Genomic DNA, 15,202 nt, shown 5'->3' on the forward strand with positions numbered 1-15,202 from the left:
CTGCTGTAGATTCTGAATTATTTTAAAACGAGTCCCGTTATTGTTTGACATCTAATGATAGCACAACAGACATTAAGGCTTGCTACTTTGCTGCTTTGGCCTTCATTGCCACCTGGCTCTGTGTGTGTCTGGTTTTTACAACCCATTAAAATACAATTAACCTCCATTAGGTTTCTCTTTTGCTCTGCTTTCAAACCTCCTATATTCCAACTTAAGAAAACTTGCCATAAACTCTGACAATTAGATTTGTGCAGTAAATTTTACTTGTTCTTCTGGTCATTCTTTGTTTATTGAATTTATGATCCCTTTACTTGTTTGCACATTTTACCATATCCGTAGTACCTTTTGACCTTCATTTTCAAAAATATGCTGTATGTTCTTTGATGATGTGAATGCTGCTCTATGCATTGTTGTACGGTGCAAACAAAACACAATTTGAAGTTTGTTAATGAACTGAAGTGCTTTATATTTTAAGAGTTTCAAACTTCATTTGGCCATTATCATGTAAAGCAGATTGGTGAATTTCAATCTCTATATGCCTGACTAGTCCAGAAGTGAGTCTATTCAAAGGATAGAAGTTAGGGTTACAGGCTTGACTAAATTGTGTTATAAGTGCAGTTGCATAATTGGGATATCAGAAGTAAGATGGAATAAGCAAGACTGCTTTATGAAATTGAAAAGGGAATACTCAAAGCAACAAACAATCTTCTGGAAGAACTCAGCAGGCCAAGCAGCATCTATGGAAAGAAAAAAATTGTCAGTATTTTAGTTTAATATTCTGTATCACAACTGAGTTGATCTGCTGAGTTCTTCCATGACATGAGAATGATAGAGTTTGATTAATCTTTAGTGAAGAGACTGAACATTACCTTAACTAAATATATTTTGAAGTAAAATTACAGGAAAAATTAGGATTTACCTTTCACGTTTTACTCATTCATTATATACTCATTCAACAATGCCAATACAAAACAATGCACTGCCTAGATTTTTTCTGTTTGTGTTTTGCATTTGAAGTTTGTAACCTTATGGGTGTTTAACATGATTGGATATTGTATGCAGCGAGTTATTAAATTAAGCAAACTTACCTAAAATGTTATGAGTATGAGCCAAATTGTAGGAAAAGATTTGTCAAGAAGCATACTGGAGAAACTGAAGCTGTTGTAGAGGAAATGCAGTTTTGCTTTAAAGTGAACAGGACTTGTCTAAGTACCTTATTTTGTTTTGAATGCAAAATTGTACCAGCTTACAGAAAGGGTTTATTGATATTCAGTATGTTAAATAATTAATACTGTACTTGCTCCACTGTTTTCCTTGGCACTTTTTTGCTTTTTCTTCATACATAAAATTCTGCTAACTAGTATTTCTAACATTCTTGAGTCACTGTAGTCAGGTCACTGTCCTTACTGACATCTGTATATCCTCTTTCCTGTTCATTTTGCTTGCTTGCAAGGACGCAAACATAAAAAATCCAAAAAGTATTTTAAGAAATCAGCAAAAGGACGTTCCAAAGGTATGTGAGAAGTTTTAATGTTGTACCTTCAAAATTATTCTTAATTAAATTTGCTGTTAGTAAGAATTGCTGGCATCCTGCATAATTTAAAAAAATAATGGTGGGTACAGAAAATGTAATTTAGTTGACTTATTTAGAGTCAAGTCTTGTAAAATTATCCCTTGCCTTTAATGCATTTGATACAGATCGTGTGAGAGACTGGCAAGATGTTAAGTAATTACAATGTAGTACTGCTGATTTGCAGGTCCAGCGACCTGGGTTAAAAACTAATTTCTGGTGCTGTCTCTGGAGTGTGCACATTCTCCGTGTGATTGCATGGGTCTGCCCTGGATTCCCTAATTTCCTCTTGTAGCCCAAAGATACATTGGTTTGGAGGATGTTAGACTATGATCAAATAAACTTGGAACTGGGGAATGGTGGGGCATGTCAGAGAAGAATAGGTTACATGGAAATAAGTGGGGAAATAGGATTACTCTGAAGCTCAGTGTAAACCTGATAGGTTTTGGAGAGAACTGGATAAATAATTTGTTGTCTTGAGAACATGATGCATCTTTTTTTAAAATACAAAAATAAACTAGATGATCACATAATTGTTGAGAATGAATTTGGAAAGAATTTAGTGGATTGTAACCCAGGGAACAATTGAGGGAGAGGCTCATATGACTTCAGTGAATTTGTTAGGGACAGGCCTTGGTGACGGTCGTAAAGGAAGTTATATATCCTTCTCCAGTGAGTTTTGTGTTGAGGTGTAACTCTTAAAAAATGGGATTGATGTAGATGTTGCAATTGTTTACTTGAAACATGGATTGCAGAAGAGTAAACACAGTACTCAGAAAATTAATTCTCCTTGACATGAAATAAATGACACAAAACAATTTCATTTGTATTCAGTAACATTATCAGGATCAGTGTGGAATTGACAAATAATTTGAAACATTTCGGCACATGGATGGTTATTGGAATGCAGAAGCAGTGCATATTTTCATATCAGTGTCAGGATCAAGTTTAATATCGCTGGCATATGGCGTGAAATTTGTTGTTTTGTGGCAGCAGTACATTGCAATGCATTGTTTTAAAAAATTATAAATTACAGTGAAAAATACCTATCATTCAATTAGTAGTGCAAAAAGAGGCACTGTACATGGTTTCATTGCCCATTCAGTAATCTGATTGCAGAGGAGAAGAAGCTGTTCCTAAAATGTAGAGTGTTGGTCTTCAGGCTCCTATACCACCTCCTTTATGGTAGCAAAGAGAAGAGGGTATGCTATGTGAATATCCTAGAGTATTCACTCTTTTGACCTAATTGAGGAAAGATTTCAGATTTTTTAGGTTTTGAGAGGTTTTTTTGATATTCATCAAGAAATTCTATTAATTTATTTGCATGTATGCTCAATATTCGATCGTACCTGATTTATTATCCCTCTCAACACCAATCTCCTGCCTTCTCCCTGTAACCTTTGATGCTTGCTTGATAATGTTAATTTCTGATCCCTCAGTGTTGATTCAAAGACTAATAACTCCACAAGAGCATATTCTCTGTTGTTTCTGCTTGTGATGAAATTCAAATTGAACAATGCAGTATTCTGTAGCTTGTGTGCAATCCTCAGTTGACTGAGAAATTTTCAAACACTGACATGTCCATTCAAGTATTTATTGTTGTTTACTGAGTAAAGGAGTTTTATTTGAATTTTTTCCCATTTATCCAGTTTTCCTGTGACTGCTACTGTATTTTATTCAATTTAACTTGCAGACTGTAGTATTTGACTTGAGCAAAGACTTCAAAGCAAAGAATCATATAATAAACTTCAAATTGTCTGTTCCATAATATATTGCTCCTTGGAGGATAAGGGACTATTAATTTAAAACAGAGATATGTAGAAATGTCTTCCCTCAAAGATTAATGAACATTAGACATGTTTAAGTTGAAGATAGATAAATATTTGAAAGACCAAGGAATTGAGGGCCATGAGAAATTGGCACAGACAGCCATGACATAGGAATAGAATTAGGCCATTTGGCCCTTCGAATCTACTCTGCCATTCAATCATGGCTGATTTATTATTCTTCTCAACTCCAATCTCCTGCATTTTCCCCGTAACCTTTGATGTCCTTGCTATTCAAGAGTCTTATCAACTTCTATTTTCAATAAGCCCAGCTGTCTGTGGCAATGAATTCCACCAAGTCATCACCCTCTGGAAAAAGAAATTCCTCCTGAACTCTCTTCAAAAGGACGTCCTTGTATTCTGAAGCCGTGCCCTCTGGTCCTAGACTCCCCACTTTGGAAACATCTCTCAACATCCACTGTTATCTTGGCCCTCCAATATTTGATATTCCAAGATCCCTCCCCATTTCCAGTATCATTCTCTTGAGCTTCCTCTCCAATGCCAGCACATCCTTTCTTAAATAAGGGCCCCAAGACTGCTCATAATAATCCAAATGCAGTCTTATGAAGCCTCAGCATTACATCCTAGCTTTTATATTCTAGCCTGCTTGAAATGAATGCTAACATTGCTTTGCTTTCCTAATTATCAACTTAACCTGTAAGTTAATGTTCAGGGAATCCTGCACTCAGACTTGCAAGTCCCCTTGCTCCTCTGATTTTTGAATTTTCTCCCTACTTAGTAAATAAACACCTTTATTCCTTCTGCTAAAGTGCATACCTATACACTTCCCTACATCTGCCATTTCTTTGCCCATTCTCCTAATTTGTCCACGTCCTCCTGCAGACTCTCTGTTTATTCAACATGATCTATGCCGTCACCTATCTTTGTATCGTCTGCAAACCTGGACACAAAGAGATCACTTCTATCATCTGGAAAATTGGCCTATAACATGAAAAGAGTGGACCCAAAACCGACCCCCGTGGAACCACTTGTCACCGGCAGTCAGCCAGAAAAGGCCCCCTTTATTCCCTCTCTTTGTCTCCTGTCATTCAGCCAATCTCCAGTCCGTGCTAGTATCTTTACTTTTCAGGCTTTCTGAAAATCCAAGTAAACATCCTTGGTTTATCTTGCTTGTTATTTCCTCAAAAATTGCCAACAGATTCGTCAGACAAGATCTCCCCTTAAGGAAACCATGCTGACCTTGACCTATTTTATCACGTGCCTCCAAGTATCCTGAAGCCTCTTCCCTAATAATGGACTCTTAACATCTCGCTAACCACTGAAGTCAGGTTTACTGGCTTCTAATTTTCTGTATTTTGCCTCCCTCCCTTCTTAAAGAGTGGAGTGACATTTGCAGTTTGCAAGTTCTTCAGAACCCAATCCAGAATATAATGATTCTTGAAAGATCACCACTAATGCCCCTATAATCTCTTCAACTACCTCTTTCAGGAACTTGGGGTCTAGTCCATCTGATCCTGGAATAGGAGTTGAGGTCAGCAATGATCAGCCATGATCATATTGAATGGTGGGGTAGGCTTAGGGAACCTGGTGGCCTATTCCTGCTGCAGTTTCTTCTGGTCCAAGAAATTTCCTTCTGTATAGAACACAGAACAATACAGCATAGGATCAGTTCCTTTAGCCCACAATGTTGTATGGAATTAATTAACCTAGTAATGAAATGTACAGCTAAACTAATCCTTCCTGTCTACACAGTGTCCATATCCCTTCATTCTCTACACATTCATGTGCTTATTAAAGAGCTTTTTAATTGTCCTTAACATATTTGCTTCCACTGCCACCCCGGCCGTATATTCCAGGCAGACACCATTCACTCTGTAAATTAAAAAACTTGCTCCACATATCTTTGGATTTATCCCCTTTTTTCTTAAATGAAAGGCCAAATAGTATTAGACACTTTGACCCTGGTAACAGATAACATCTGTCTATCCATGCCTTTAATCTTATCAATTTCGATCTGGTTTCCACTTGACCTCCATCACTCCGGAGAAGATAACCCACTTTGATCCAGCCTCTCCTTACAGCACATGCCATTGAATCCCGCGTTCTATAAAGCTGCAACATAACTTCCCAACTCTTGAGCTCATTGCCTTGACTAATAAAGACAAGCATTCCATATGCTTTCTCTATCACACTATCAACCTGCGTAGCTGTTTCCAGGGAGCTGTGGACTTATACCCTAGGTCATTCCAAACATCATTGTTGTTAATGGGTTTTGCCACTAACAGTGTATTATTGCTTCACATTTGATTTCCCAAGGTACAACATTCCATTTGCTATATTGATCAGTACAGTTGTATACCACTGTACCCTTTGGCAATCTTCAGTGCTAACCATAACATCACCAATCTTTATATTGTCTGCAAATTTACTAACCTATCCACTCACATTTTCATTCAGTCCATTTATATATGTCACAAACAGCAGAGGTCCAAGTCATGACCTCCAGCTTGAAGAAGTCCCATTGACCACTACCCCATCTTTGATGGGCAATCCAGTTCTGAATCCAAACAGCTAAGACACCATGGATCCTATGCATCTTAACTTTCTGCGTGATCTGCCCTCATCCCCTCCCACTTGAGTTTCTCAGTAACCTGGAGTATATCCCATCTGGCACAGGGGACTTATCCACCTTTATACTCTTTAAGAGACTCAATACTACCTCCTTCTTTAACTTAAAATACCCCAGCATATTAGCAAGCTCCACACTGATCTCACAATCCTCCAAATCTTCCATGATGCCAAGTACTCATTTAGGACCTCACCACATCCTCCACCTCCAAGCGTGTGTTCCCTCCTTTATCCTTGAATGATCCTACCCTCTCTAGTTATCCTCTTGCTCTTGTATGTGTAGAATGCCTTGGGATTCTCTTTAACCCTTCTTGCCAGGGATGATTTAAGCAGGACCCACAATACCTTATTAGTCAAGAAGGCACAACAGTGTCAACACTTCCTTAGGAGATTGAGGCATGCAAGGCTCCCCACCCCCTTTCTAACAACTTTTTACAGGATCATCATCGGAGAGTGTCCAGTCTGGCTGCGTTATGGTATAGTATGGAAGCTGCAAGGCATCTGACTGCAGCATCCTACAGTGGATAGTAAAAGCGGCTGAGAGGATCACCAGAGTCACTCTCCCCATATTTGAAACATTTACCAGAAGGGTTGTGTAGAAAGGGCTTGAAGCATTGTTGAGGATCTCTACCATCCATCCCACAATTTGATCCACTACCATCAGGAAAGGAGATGCAGGAGCTTCAGGACTTGGACTGCCAGACTGGGTAACAGTTTCTTGCCCCAGGCTGTGAGACTAATGAATACCCTGCCACCACCAAGGTCTCATCTCTAGGACAGCATGCTACTTACTGTTTGCTGTTTACGATTTACTGCTTACCTCTGTTATGCACTACATTTTGAATTATATGACATTAAAGTTAATGTCATTTGTGGCAATACTTTATGTGGTGTGCGTGATACATATATATGTATGTCCAGAGAAACGTTGTTTGGTTGTATATACAGTATGTACAGTCAGATGGCAAACTTGAACTTTTTAGTTGACTAAATTTGCCATGTCTCTCAATATTCTAGGTTTCCTTACCTTGCCATCCTTGACCTTTCTCTTTACCAGAACATACTTATCCCACAGTATGTACCGTTGGTCTTTAATCACCCTCCATATGTCAATTGTGGACTCTCCCTAGTTCCTGCCTAACACTATGCCCTGCTCCAATTTAATACTCTCCAACACGATCCATACTTATCTAGAGCTATTTTCAAACTTAAGGAGTTGTGGAAACTCTTCCGTAATAGTTCTCCAACTGGTCAGTCATCTGGCCAGGCTAATTTCCCAACTCCAGGTCCAGTATGACCCCTCTTCTTGTTGCACTATCTACATATGGATTGAAGAAACCTAACAAATTCTACATCTTACAAATTCTGTCCCATGTAAACCTCTTGCACGAAGGGGGTCTCATTCTATATTGGGGAAGTTGAAGTCACCCAGGAAGACAACCTTGTTGTTATTTTTATGCGTTTCTCCTAATATGTCTGCATATATTTTCCTCATTATCCTAGTGGCTTTTGGAGGTTGGTGGTCTGCAGTATAATTCCATCAGAGTGACTTCATCTTTTTTGCTTTTGATTTCTACCATGTAGATTTAGTGGATAGCACTTCATTATGTCTCGTCTGAATGCAGTTGTGATGTTGTCCCACATCCTCTCACTTTTCCCTTTTATCCCCCTCTCTATCTTTTATAAAACATTGAAACCATGGAACATTAAGCATCCAGTCCTTTCCTTTTTCAACAAAGTCTCTGCAATGGCCGTAACATCATAGTTCCATGTACTTATTCATGGAGTTTCATCACCCTAACCTCCAGTCGTCTGAGCATTAAAATGAATGCTCTTCAACCATTCCCAATGTTTGAGTCTATTACATTGTTCTTACCTGTTCTACCCTACAGACTGCTGGCCATGACATCTACCTTCATCTCAATCCCTCCAGTTTCTGACCTGGTGCTCCAGTTGCCATCTCCCTGCCAAATTAGTTTAAATCCATAGGTCATACTTATCCTCCAAATCATTTTTGCCAATTTGGTGAATGTCAAAGGCCTTTGTGATTATTGTGTTATTTTGCTGCAGTTCTTTGGGTTTCTTGATAAACACTGTTCAATACTAAAGTCAGTTTTTCTCACCTGCACTGCAGCATTGCTTTCAACTTTATCTACAGCACTCAGGGCTCCTGATGTAGCCTCCTCTACCTCAGTGAGACCAAGTACAGACTGGGTGATTGTTTCGCAGAATGTCTACACTTAGTTTGCCATAGCCATTCCAAGCTCCCAGTTGGATACCATTTAAACTCCCTGTCCATCTTCAGTTTTCCCTACTACTAGGATGAAGCCCATCACAATCTAGAGGAACAACACACACAAAATGCTGGTGGAACACAGCAGGCTAGGCAGCATCTATAAGAAGCACCTCAGAGCCTAGAGGAACAACACCTCATATTCTGCCTGGGTTGCCTTCTCTTACCCGGTCAGCCCCATCACTTCCCTCCCCCTCCCCCTTCCCCTTCTGAATCTGTTCTGGCCCTCCCATTTTCATTCCTGTTCCTTTATACACTCCCTTCAACTATCTTTGTCACTGCTCCCTCCTGGTTCCATCCTCCCACTACACATACACAGTTCACTCACAGGTTACCCCCTCCCCATCTTGTTCTGGTAACAAATATTGTTCACCTCTGCTCTAATATTCCCATTCTCACCTCCTCTACTTATCATAATCTAGCCAGCACTGGTAGCCCTTGTCTCCAACCTCCACCTCTCCTCCCCCTACTTTGCTCCATCTGTATCTCTCTTTGTCTGCTTTCTTCTGTCACTCATCTGCTGCTGCCACTTAAAGTCTTCCCTTCTCGACCTGACACAACCTGCCTGTTATATTACACTCCTCCTTAGACCTCGGAACCCTTTCTCACCACTTAGCTTTTTCTTGTTATACTGGCCATCTTCCAGTTCTGTGCAGGGTGTTTTATATCTCTCCTCCCCTCCCCTCCCCTCCCCTCCCCTCCCCTCCCCTCCCCTCTCCTCTCCTCTCCTCTCCCCTCCCCTCCCCATCCCCTCGGCAGGGATGAAGTGTGCTGAAAATGCCCATTTCTCTACTGTGTAATTCTTATAGATTTTCCTGATGGTACCATAAATTTCTTCATAAAACACTTTATGGTTGCTAATGATTGTAAACGTTGCACATCAAATTTTGATTCCAATGGTTTTCAGTGGTTCTATTTAATATCAGAGAATGTATACAATATACAATCTGAAATTCTCACTCTCCACAGACATCCTCTAAACAGAAAACTCCAAAGTATGAATGACAGATTATAACGTAAGAACCCCAAACCCGCTGACCCCTCCCATACGCAAGCAGCAGTAAACAGCATCAATCTTCCCCCTCCCCCACTTATTCCAGCATAAAACATCATTCCCACCACCCACCATGCAAACAACAGCAAAGCCCCCAAAGAGACACCATTGTCTACAGTACATCAAAAACTGCATTTTAAGTGGCCTTTTAAGCCTCTTTATTAATCTGATAGTTTTAAACACTCATCTGCTACCCTGTATTAAGATTTTTCAATTTTGAGCTTTTGTCAGACCTATAATCTTATATAGCAGGGCTGGAATCATGTACATTTGAGTTTTTAATCAGCACGGGTTTGACTGAGTTCATATTCATACAGATACCTTCAATTTAGTAAATAGCATGGGTGAATTGTGATAAGACTGCAGTTGTATTGAGCAGCTACTTTTGCATGTAACTTGTTTTATTATTATGTTTATTTCTTTAAAAAAAACTGACAAGCCTGCTGCTGATCATGGACAAAAATACTTCTCATTGTACTGAATCTATTCTAATATCTGTGGTAGATGATAATAAATTACAAACCAGTATGATAGATGGTGTAGCAGTTGTGATTAAAAGATGTGGCAGACTTTTACACATGTATTAGCAAGTATTTATAACTGGTAATGTTATGTTATTAATGTGTTTGGATAATGTTCAACAGAGAAAGCACTTCCTTGTTACAAATATTGGAGGGGCATCTTAAAATATTGATAAATCTATTGTCAAAGTGCATTACTTTTCAATATGATGTCTAACCAGAGTTATTAAATGACACCTATATGTGGTAGTGAGTTTAAATCAATTACAACAATATCAACATCAAGTGTTAAGGAAAAAGTGTTTTCTTACCAAGCAGAAAATCTTCAGACTTCAAACAGGTTGCAACTCAGATTCCATTACTGAAAAGCTTGTTGATGAAAACAGCATGAGTATTAACAACATTGGTTGGCTGCTTGTTAACATTGCTCTGCTTAGACAATAGACAATAGGTGCAGAAGTAGACCATTCGGCCCCTCGAGTCTGCACCGCCATTCTGAGATCATGGCTGATCATTCACTATCAATACCCAGTCCCTGCCTTGTCTCCATATCCCTTGATTCCCCTATCCATCAGATATCTATCTAGCTCCTTCTTGAAAGCATCCGGAGAATTGGCCTCCACCGTCTTCCGAGGCAGTGCATTCCACACCTCCACAACTCTCTGGGAGAAGAAGCTCTTCCTCAACTCTGTTTTAAATAACTGACCTCTTATTCTCAATCCATGCCCTCTGGTACTGGACTCTCCCAACATCTGGAACATATTTCCTGCCTCAATCCTATCAAATCCTTTAATTATCTTAAACGTTTCAATCAGATCCCCTCAATCTCCTCAATCAATCAATCTCCTCAATTCCAGAGTGTACAAGCCCAATCTCTCCAATCTTTCTGCGTAAGACAGCCCTGCCATCCCAGGAAACAACCTAGTGAATCTACGCTGCACTTCCTCAATTGCCAGAATGTCCTTCCTTAAACCTGGAGACCAAAACTGTACACAATATTCCAGGTGTGGTCTCACATGCAAAAGGACATCCTTGCTCTTGTACTCAATTCCCCTTGTAACAAAGGCCAACATACCATTTGCCCTCTTCACTGCCTGTTGCACTTGCTCATTCACCTTCATTGACTGGTGAACTAGGACTCCTAGGTCTCTTTGCATTTCTCCCTTACCTAACTCTACACCGTTCAGACAATACTCTGCCCTCTTGTTCCTGCTTCCAAAGTGGATAACTTCACATTTATTCACATTGAATGACATCTGCCAAGTATCTGCCCACACACCCAGCCTATCCAAGTCTCCCTGTATTCTCCTAACGTCCTCTTCGCATGTCACACTGCCACCCAGTTTAGTATCGTCAGCAAACTTGCTGATATAGTTTTCAATGCCCTCATCTAAATCGTTGACATAAATCGTAAAGAGCTGTGGTCCCAATACAGAGCCCTGTGGCACCCCACTAGTCACCTCCAGCCAGTCCGAGAAACACCCATTCACTGCTACCCTTTGCTTTCTATCTGCCAACCAGTTTTCTATCCATGTTGAAACCCTGCCCCCAATGCCATGAGCTCTGATTTTACTCACCAATCTCCTATGTGGCACCTTATCGAATGCCTTCTGAAAATCTAGGTACACAACATCCACTGGCTTACCCTCGTCTAACATCCTTGTTACACCCTCAAAAAACTCCAACAGATTAGTCAAGCATGATTTGCCCTTGGTAAGTCCTTGGTTTGCCCTTGGTAGATGCTGCTGCAGTGGCCATTGAAAAATGAGGCAGTGCCACTCAGCAACAGGGGCAGGTAATGAGTGCTTAGAGCTGCAAGGTGTGAGAGTGCATTGTCACTTTTATCCTCATAGCTTGCACTCAGACTGCGGAAGGATGAGAGTTTGCAAGTTTCAGCATTGGGGTTAGAATTTGAGCTGGAAGAACAGTTGCTCTTCAGTCTGCTGTCAATGTGGTGGAATGGTTCAACAGAACACCTTGTGATTTGTCAGCTACTCCGTTCAAACAGAAATATCCAGTGCACGCTCTCAGGATTCTCTATCTGTTCAATAATTTACTCTGAAAGTTACACTTTTTATTTTATTCTTTTAAGGTAAAGCAAAAGAAGAAAAAAAGGATAGTTTTGGAGAAAAGCTGGCAACACAGATTATTAAAAATCTACAAATCAAAATAGCAAGCATTCATATCAGATATGAAGATGCTGTAAGTAGATTCACACATTTACATAGAAGTTTATGTGTATTTAAGAATTTTGTCAGTTAGTGCTTTCAAGCACTGAGAATAGTTATTGTGGGCTGATGGACTGTTTCACTGAAAGTCTGAGACAATTCTTGAAAAGGAAAAGTTGTTGAATTTTGTTGTAACAGTTCTTTATTTTGCAGATTACAGATTCCTCAAGGCCCATGTCTGTTGGTATTACCTTACGGGAGCTTAGTTTACAGGTACTGTAATTCCAAATAACCAAAGCTCTCTATTTTTACAGCTTAACTTGGTTCATGAAGCTTTCTTAAGGCTATCATAGCCAGGGGAGATAGTGGGGCTAAGTTCTCATAACCTATTAAATGTTCCCAAAGGTGTGCCTCTCAAGTAGTCTCTGACAACTGAGTCCAAGTCCTCTGACAGGAGAAAGGGCAGAGGCAGGTTACTGGTGTCTAAAAACCAGTTACTTCGGGCAGATGGGACTCATCAGCTGTGGTTGGCAGCTCATCGAGGAGAAGGAAAACTGATCTCGAACCTCTGCTGAATTGGGTCTATACCCACTCATGGGGGAAGGCTTCGAGAATAATTATGGAGAAAAAAATCTGGAGAAGGCAGTTCAGTGTTGAGTTCAACTCCAGTGAAGCCACTAGAGCAAAACTGTATTGGCCTCTGCTGTTCCTTTGGATTCTTAGCTGTATGGATAGGGGAAGCCTACTGCATGGGCAACAACTTGTTCTTCATATAATACTGCCTCGCTTGCATATCGTGTAGACAGCTGGGATGTAACATCCATTTTCAACCCCGACCCCCAGAGTGTTCATGGAAATGTTGTGTAAAAAGCAGAATACACACAGTTTGAGGAACTCAGTAGGCCAGGCAGCATCTGTGGAAAAGAAAATAACGGTTGTTGTTTCAGACTGAGACCCTCACCTCCTCGTTTCCATTCTAAATGGATGTCCCTCAATTCTGAATCAGTGCCTTCTGGTTCTAAAATCCCCACTATAGGAATCATCCTCTCCACATACACTCTATCTAGCCCTTACAACATTTGATAGGTTTCAGTGAGATCCCCCTCATTCTTCTGAATTCCAGCGGGGTACAGGCTTAGAGCTATCACAAGCTCCTCGTATGATAACCCTTTCATTCCCAGAATCATTCTTGTGAACCTCCTCTGAACTCTTCAATGTTAGCACATCCTTTCTTAGATAATGGGCTCAAAACTACTCACAGTGCTCCAACTGAGGCTTCACCAGTGTCTTTTAAAACCTCAGCATTACATCATTGCTTTATATTCAAGTCCTCTTGAAATGCTAACATTGCATTTGGTTTCCTCACCACCAACTCAACCTGCAAGTTAATCTTCAGGGAATATTGCATGAGGATTCCCAAGTCCCTTTGCAACTCTGATTTTTAAATTTCCTTCCCACTTAGAAAACAGTCTACACTTTTATTCCTTTTACCATGCTCTTCTTGTCACTGTATTCCATCTTCCACTTCTTTCCCCATTCTCTTAATCTGTGTAAGTTCTTCTGTAGCCTCCCTCCTCCTTCAACACTACTTGCTCCTCCACTGATCTTTGTATTCTCCGTAAACTTGACCACAAAGCGATTACTTCTGATGTCCAAATTGTTGATATACCACATAAAAAGAAGTGGTCCCAGCACTGACCTGAGTGGAACACCATCAGTCACCGGCAGCCAAATTAGGAAAGGCTGGCTCCTTTTATTCCCACTCTTTGCCTCCTGCCAATCAGACAATGCTGTATCCATGCTAGTATCTTTCCTGCAATATCATGGGCTTTTACCTTGCTAAGAAAACTCGTGTGGCACCTTGTCAAAGACCTTCTAAAAATCTAAGTTCACAACATCCATCAATTCTCCTTTGTTAATCCTGCTTGGTATTTAGAGTCATAGAAAAGTACAGCTCAGAAGCAGGCCCTTCGGCCTATCTAGTCTGTGCTAAACCATTTAAAATGTCTGCAACCATCAACCTGCACTGGGACCATAGCTCTCCATAACCCTACTATCCATGTGCCTATCCAAACTTAAATGTTGAAAACGAGTTTGCATGCATCACTTGTGCTGGCAGCACATTCCACACTCTCAACACCCTCTGAATGAAGTTTCCCCTTAAACTTTTCACCTTTGACCCTTAACCCATGACCTTTAGTTGTAGTTCCACCCAATCTCAGTTGAAAAAGCCTGCTTGCAGTCACCCTATCTATACCCCTCATAATTTTGTATAGCTCTATCAAATTTCCTTTCAATCTTCTACATTTCAGGGAATAAAGTCCTAATCTATTCAATTTTTCCATATAGCTTAGGTCCTCCAGACCCAGCAATATCCTTATAAATTTTCTCTGTACTCTATAACCTTGCTAACATCTTTCCTGTAGGTATGTGACCAAAACTTCACACAATACTCTAAATTAGGCCTCACCAATGTCTTATACAACTTCAATATAATATCCCATCTCCTGTCCTCAATACTTTGATCTACAAAGGCCAATGTGCCAAAAGCTTTCTTTATGATCCTATCTGCCTGTGCTATCGCTTTCTCCAAACCAGGGTGTAAAACACAGTAGTACACAAACACGCATAACACATGATAACTTATAAAGGTTAAGGAAACCATGCTGACTTTTACATATTTTATCATGTGCCTCCAAGTACCCTGAAATTGCCTTATTAATAATTAACTCCAAAATCTTCCCAACCACTGAGGTTACGCTAACTGGCCTATAATTTCCTTTCTTTTGCTTTCTCCTTCTTGAAGAGTGGAGTGACATTTAATGTCTGAATAAAAATGAAAGTGCACTATTTAGATGAATTACACTCGGCCCTCCTTATCCGCGGGTTCTGCATGCGCGGTTTCAATCAACCGTGGATTGGGAAAACCTGGAAGTTTTCTCTCCAGCACTTGTTGATTGAGCATGTACAAATGTTTTTTCCTCGTCATTATTCCCTAAACAATACAGTATAACAACTATTTACATAGCATTTACATTGTATTAGGTATTGTAAGTAATCTAGAGATGATTTAAAGTATATAGAAGGATGTGCATAGGTTACCGCAGATTGGGAATCGAGAACAAAACCAGAAGTTCTCTAAGTTGGAACAGGTACATTCGGTATTATTTAGTGTCAGTCA

At 40.1% G+C, this 15,202-nt stretch overlaps 1 protein-coding gene across 3 annotated transcripts in view; it reads left to right on the forward strand.

The window, feature by feature from the left end:
- vps13c (vacuolar protein sorting 13 homolog C) overlaps positions 1-15,202 on the forward strand; it is a 386,360-nt gene that overhangs the window by 35,805 nt on the left and 335,353 nt on the right. For 2 of the 3 annotated variants that reach the window (XM_059945986.1, XM_059945984.1), the window contains exons 6-7: positions 11,946-12,055; positions 12,235-12,294. In XM_059945986.1, coding sequence (XP_059801969.1) covers positions 11,946-12,055; positions 12,235-12,294 — 170 coding nt within the window. Of the gene's footprint in view, positions 1-11,942; positions 12,056-12,234; positions 12,295-15,202 lie in introns of all 3 variants that reach the window. The other variant, XM_059945985.1, reaches the window with a different exon arrangement.

This window comes from Hypanus sabinus, chromosome 21 (genome assembly GCF_030144855.1).
Source record: "Hypanus sabinus isolate sHypSab1 chromosome 21, sHypSab1.hap1, whole genome shotgun sequence".
Taxonomy (NCBI): domain Eukaryota; kingdom Metazoa; phylum Chordata; class Chondrichthyes; order Myliobatiformes; family Dasyatidae; genus Hypanus; species Hypanus sabinus.